This window comes from Sinocyclocheilus grahami, unplaced genomic scaffold (genome assembly GCF_001515645.1).
Source record: "Sinocyclocheilus grahami isolate Dianchi unplaced genomic scaffold, SAMN03320097.WGS_v1.1 scaffold35.1, whole genome shotgun sequence".
Lineage (NCBI taxonomy): Eukaryota > Metazoa > Chordata > Actinopteri > Cypriniformes > Cyprinidae > Sinocyclocheilus > Sinocyclocheilus grahami.
Window position 1 is genome coordinate 2,476,245 of NW_015505214.1, and position 7,008 is coordinate 2,483,252.

At 36.3% G+C, this 7,008-nt stretch overlaps 1 protein-coding gene across 1 annotated transcript; it reads left to right on the top strand.

The window, feature by feature from the left end:
* The first annotated feature begins 856 nt into the window (after positions 1-856).
* On the top strand, positions 857-6,258 carry LOC107581523 (potassium channel subfamily K member 13-like). Its single transcript, XM_016267099.1, has 2 exons — positions 857-1,196; positions 5,187-6,258. The coding sequence occupies exons 1-2, from the start codon at positions 857-859 to the stop codon at positions 6,083-6,085; spliced, it is 1,239 nt and encodes a 412-aa protein (XP_016122585.1). The 3' UTR covers positions 6,086-6,258.
* The last annotated feature ends 750 nt before the right edge of the window (positions 6,259-7,008 follow it).

A 7,008-nucleotide genomic window follows, 5' to 3' on the forward strand; every position in this document is an offset into this window, starting at 1 on the left:
CTATTTCAAATAAATGCTATTTTTTTTAAAACTTTCTATTCATCAAATCAAAATGTATCATGGTTTCCACAAATATTAAGCAGCACAAGTGTTTTCAACATTGATAATAATACAAAATGTTTCTCGAGCAGCAAATCAGCATATTAGAATGATTTCTGAAGGATCATGTGACACTGAAGACCGGAGTAACGATGCTGAAAATTCAGCTTTGCATCACAGATATAAATGACATCTTAAAATAGATTTAAGTAGAAAACTTTTTTATTTTAAATTGTAATAACATTTCACAATATTACATTTTTTCTGTATTTTTTTTTTTATCACAAATGCAGCCTTTGCAAGCATTTTATTTATTTACTTATTTATTTATTCTTTAAAAATTGGGAAATAATGATGAAATTTTTAACTGATGGTTACACCACTTGACATTTGAATAATCATTAAATCAACATTTGTTATGTTTGCAATCAACTTGAATACAGACATGCATTCTTAACAACTTGGTACATGTGTTTTGAACTAAAGATTTCTTTTTTTTGTCATCTCGGACATCCTCAGCAGTCACTGAGCTGTAAGTGTGCTGCTGCTGTAGGACCTGTGATCTGATCTGACGCACTGAGCTCAATCTGATCCACGCGCGCTTCTGGAGAGGTTGGGGTCACACAGTCCACCACTGCGCTCCAGACCAAACGCATCATGATCCGCCACAAACGGGACATTTGGAGCACAACACCGCTTCGGAGATGGAGATCTCTGAAATCTCCGGACGCAGAGCTCTGAAGAGAGAAATGCATGATCCATGATGAACTGGGATGTGGTGGTTCATGTATTTCTATAATATTCCTGTAAAATAATAATGGCTTGCCGGGCTGGATGCTGCTGCTCCAGCATCGGTACTCTGAATGAAGATAACGCCAGATTTCTCATGCTGGCTTTGCTGATCATCATCTACCTGTTATGTGGGGCAGCGGTGTTTTCGGCGCTCGAGCATCCGAAGGAGAAGCTCGCCAAGGAGAGATGGGCTCAGAGGATCGAGCAGTTCACCCACAAGTACAACCTGAGTCAAGACGAGCTCAAGAACTTCCTGAGGAACTATGAGGAGGCCAATGTGGCGGGGATCCGCGTGGACGCCACCAGACCGAGGTGGGATTTCGCAGGAGCTTTTTATTTCGTCGGAACTGTGGTTTCAACTATCGGTGAGTTGAAGATGACCTTCTAAAGCCAACTGCAACGGTCTTATATTTAGATAAAATAGGCCTACGTCAGACTGCAACATTTCAGAAGCTGTTAAATGGGCTATTACAGTATTTAGTCTGCGGAAGTACAGTAAAGGAACGCGCAACAGGTCCTTACCTTTTACCTCATTCATAAGTAATATAGTTTTGTTTCAGTGGCACTAATGTGAGCTTAGCTACTGATATTAATAATGTAGTGTACAGACTAGATTTTAATTAACTCGTTTAATCATTTAATGGATTTGAAACAGCTATTAATTCTTGAGACGTGGGGGAAAAAAACATGTTCTGTACATTTACCTGTCATTTGATTGTACGGAATTGCACTTTAATATGACTCTGAGATGATCTGTTCAAACGAATTCCTTTCATTTTCTCTTTATTAGATAGAAATTGCGTTATTGCGTTATTTTGTCATCGACACTGTAAGATATTTGTCAAATTAGGCTAGCTACACTCATGAAATAAAGGTGCTTCAAAAGGTTATTCAAGCGATGCCATAGAAAACCCATTTTTGGTTCCACAAAGAACCATTCAGTCAAAGGTTCTTTAAAGAACCGTCTCTTTCTTACACTCTAAAAAATGCTGGGGTTAAATACAACCCAGTGCTGGGTAAAATAGGGACAAACCCAGGCAATTGGGCTGTTTTGACCCAGCGGTTGGGTTACTACCCAGAAGGTTGGGTTAAACATTTAACCCAACCGCTGGGTCAAAACAGCCCAATTGCTGGGGTTTGTCCCTATTTTACCCAGCACTGGGTTGTATTTAACCCAGCATTTTTTAGAGTGTACCTTTTTGTAATCTGAAGAACCTTCTTTCGCCACAAAGAACCTTTTGTGAAACAGAAAGGTTCTTCAGATGTTAAAGGTTCTTTATGGAACCATTTAGACAAAAAGGTTCTTCTATGGCATCGTGAAGCACCTTTATTTTTAGTGTATATAAAATATCTATAAGTCAGCCTCCTTTTCTGCGTTTCATCTGCAAGTTAAACATCACAAAGCATGGTGCGTTTTATAATTGTTTCTAATAATCTTAACTTTTACTGGTAATTCTGATTGTTTCTAATAATCTTAATTTTTACTTCGTAATTCTGATTATATCAACTTAATCGCACTAATTGTAAAGACATTGTTTGGGATTTAAAACCATTTCCCTCATCTTCAGTACACTCTAAAAAATGCTGGGTTGTTTTAACCCAACTTTGGGTCAAATATGGACTAACCCAACTGTTGGGTTAAATTTTTCAATTACATTTTTAACCCAAAAGTTGGGTTAGTCCATATTTGACCCAAAGTTGGGTTAAAACAACCCAGTATTTTTTAGAGTGTAGGTCCTGTAAAACACACACAATAAATAAATAAATAAGTAGGCTGAATAAACTATAGGCTACTGTATCTATGGGATATGTGCAAAATACTGTTATTTTTGTCAACATAGTTCCCAAAGATTTTCTGTCAGACTGTCTTGATGGCTCAATAGATGGAGCTGAAAATCTCTTTGAATCCATCACGTGTCTCCTTTGTTTATCCACTGAAGTGAATGCTATGCTTGTCAACATTTATAGGCTAATGCATACCTGAAACATTATTGTTGAATATGATGTGTAGACCCATATTGAGAGAAAAAAACATGTTTGTGAAAATGAAGGAGATTAAACCTAAACATAAGTGAAAAACTTTTAACATAATAAACAGATAAATCTAAAATAATTCCATTCCATCGATTCAACTGGTACATAAACTATTTATTTATGTATTTATGTATTCATTCGTTCAGCACCAATGAAAACTCACAGATGATATTTTCTACTTGCTCTTTTGTGAAGTGAAACCCTTTTAATATTAACCCATGAAAATTAGTATCTCCATAAACCAACTTTTATTAATTCTCAGCATGTGTCAGGTTTGTGTTTCCAAAAGGGCTAATGAGAATATATTAAATGCATCAGATCTTATTTCCATGCAGTCTGTCATCTGGCAGTTCGTGCGTAAAAAATTATGCTTTCACAGAATCATGCAGAGCAGGGGCAGTTTATTTTAGCCTTATTAATATTTACTCTGTTACCCTCTCCTGCTATGCTTATAGGTTCAAGAAGACAGACAGTTCATACAATGAATATGAACAGACAGTTATCAATCATGTCATTCGTCTTAGTATTTTGTCTTAGATGGTTCAGTTTATCTCATGCACCTAATTTTAGGTTAGATGCAAAAGATCTTCATAAATATACCAGTGGATTATGCTTTCAGAATTTAATTTCAGTGAAATCTTAACCAAAATAAATTGGTAAAAAAAACAACAACTATGGTACGGCTTCCGTCACCAATGGCAACCTGTTTCTAGTGGTTTGTGAAGAAGGGAAAGTTGAGTTGTCTGAATGGTGGAGGTGATTGGAGCCCAGGGTTCACATGGGATTTGGAGCACATGCTGCTCATTAAAAGACAATTACAGCTCAGTTTCTAATTAGTCCTAACCGGCTTGCTGCAGCAGTATGACACGCCACAGCAGCTGCATGTGCTAATCCACTGTAGCCCTACAACAGAATGAAGGTCTGTAGTGGTTGATGTTTATTATGTGTAGAGGCAACACATATGATCTACATCAAACATGACCTTTTGAAATCTGTAGGTTATATTAGCTAACTTATATGGAATTACTTTGTCAAAACACACTGTAGTTTTTTTTTCTTCTCAAATCTGATTTTTGAGACTGATTGGAAGTTATGTGTGGCCAGATCTGATTATTTCTAAACACAAAATTTTTTTGCTTCAACGTGTAAGATTTTAGCAATGTTTTGCATTAATTGTGTTTAATTGAGAGCATTTTCCAAATCTGAACACATTTGATAGAGCTGAAAGCATGAAAATGACTAAGGGTGGAATATGAAATGTCTTAATGTCATCCTGATGTAAAAACACTAAACATGAAATCCGATCTAAGCGTTCAGACTGAGAAGCATTAACAATTTTTATTTTTTTTTTAAGTTTAAAAAATTCTTTTTCAAACCATTTATGATTGGTTTAGATCAAGCTTGTTGATTTCATTTTTTTTTTTTACTGTTCAGACTGTTAAAAAAACAGATTTGAGTCAAATATAGGACAAAAAAAAGAACTGAATGTGAAAAACAAAAAAAATTAGATTCTAAAATATAAAATTATATAAAAAAAAATTATCAAAAATTATAAAAGTTAAACAAAAATATAAAAGTATAAAATTATCAAAAATGTCAAATCTATATAATGAAATTATATGAAATAACAATTTGATCTAATATTTTGAATGACTTTAAAGAAAATCAGATTTTGTCTGGTAGGTAGGCTGGAGAAATTCAGCTGCGACTAGGACTGAATGTAAAAAGCACTAATATGATAACAAAAGTAAAGTTATTTAAAATAAATAAATAATTACAAAAAATGCTATAAAATGTAAAAGTCATAAATTATAAAAATATATTATACATAAAAAATTATAATTATTTAAAAACACACACACACACACACACACACACATGTATATATAAGTGCTGTCAAATAATTAATCGCATCCAAAATAAAAGTTTTTGTTTACATAATATATGTATGTGTGCTGTGTATATTTATTATGTATATATACTGTAAATACACATGCATGTATATATTTCAGAAAAATTTATATTAAATATATTTATTTATAATTAAATTATGTGAATATAAATATAGACATGTAAATATTTAAAAAAAAAGATATTGAGCACTTCTCCTTTGCCGAGATAATCCAACCACCTTACAGGTGTGGCATATCAAGATTATATATATATATTTAATGACACTTAAATATAATATAATGACAGTAAAGAATGTGGTCTTGCAACCTGTATTGTATATTTGTGCTTGTCGTGCTTTATAATGTGTAAAAGTCTAACATCTTCGCATTATAAAGCACATCCTCATTTTATTTCTTTGTGTGCCACAGGTTTTGGGATGACGACACCCGTCACTATTGCTGGGAAGATATTCTTGATCTTTTACGGGCTTATTGGTTGCGCTGCCACAATTCTGTTCTTTAACCTCTTCCTGGAACGAGTCATCACAGTGATCGCATTCGTTTTGAAGTCCTGCCACGAGCGCAGAGAACGCCGCAAAGCCGGCCCGGCTCAAAACTGCCAGCGTCCCTCCACCGACAGCAGAGAGCGGCGCACGGACAGCTTGGCCGGCTGGAAACCATCAGTGTACTGCGTCATGCTCATCTTAGGAGTCGCTGCCATTGTGGTCTCCTGCTGCGCGTCCGCCATGTACTCAGCAGCCGAGGATTGGGAATACCTAGACGCCCTCTATTTCTGTTTCGTGGCTTTCAGCACCATTGGTTTTGGGGATATGGTGAGCAACCAGCGGGAGATGTACAAAGCTCAAGCGGCCTACAGGGTGGGCAACTTCCTTTTCATCCTCACAGGGGTGTGTTGCATTTACTCGCTGTTCAACGTCATTTCCATCGTGATCAAGCAAGTTCTCAACTGGCTTCTGCGGAGGCTGGAGACTCCCTGTCGCTGCCCGGGCCGAGGGAACCGCCATCCACGGAGGAACGTGGTTGCCCCTGGCCACATGAGAACCAGACGAGACGAATCCATCGAGACTGACGGAGTCAATGACAGCGAGGCAGATGGACGGCGGATGTCTGGAGAGATGATCTCCATGAAGGACTTTCTGGCCGCTAATAAAGTTAATCTGGCCATCATGCAGAAGCAGCTGTCAGAGATGGCCAACGGACATCCTCGCCAGTTAGGGAGCAGCTCACGTCACAACGAGTTCTCCGGAGGGGTCGGAGCGCTGGGAATCATGAACAACCGACTGGCAGAGACAAGTGCAGATAGATAAATTTAGAAATGTGAAATGACCAGACGACCTCCACAGCAAAGTGTGATCACTTTTTTTTCAACAAAGACAAGCAAATACCATAACCCTCATACTTTGGGTCTCATTCACTAATAGTTGTGTTGTGTACAAATGTTCTTCTGTACGTGCACAGACAAGGTTAGCTTGGAAAATGTATGGCGGATTCGTAACAAGTGTGTGATGTAATGTAATTAAACATTAATGGAAATAAAATTAAATATGAAAAATGCTTTTCAGCATTTTTCATTTAGTTGTATTTGATGAATTAACTGAAATCAAAATAAAATTGAAATCAAATTAATACAATTTGAAAATGAAAATAAAATGAATAAACTATACAGACTAGTGCTGTCAGACGATTAATCGTTTAGCACTAATACAGACATTAAAAAAAACAATAACTAATAAAAATGACAAAAGCACATAACATAATTACTAAAATTTAAAGTGCCCTTATTATGGATTTTTGAAAATTACCTTTCATGCAGTGTGTAACACAGCTCTAAGTGAATGAAAACATCCTGCAAAGTTTTAAATCTGAAAGTGCACCGTGTATAAAGTTATTGTCTTTCAAAAGAAAGAGTCGACTCTGAATCATTGAAACGAGTCGTTTTTAAAGGGGTCATATGATGCTGCTAAAAAGAACATTATTTTGTGTATTTGGTGTAATGAAATGTGTTCATGCGGTTTAAGGTAAAAAAAACACATTATTTTCCACATACGGTACATTATTGTTTCTCCTCTATGTCCCGCCTTTCTGAAACGTGTCGATTTTTTACAAAGCTCATCGGTCTGAAAAGCGAGGTGTGCTCTGATTGGCCAGCTATCCAGTGCATTGTGAATGAGTCGTGTCCTCATTTGGAAGACCAAACAAAGTAGTTTCGCTTTCACAACGAAACACAGCG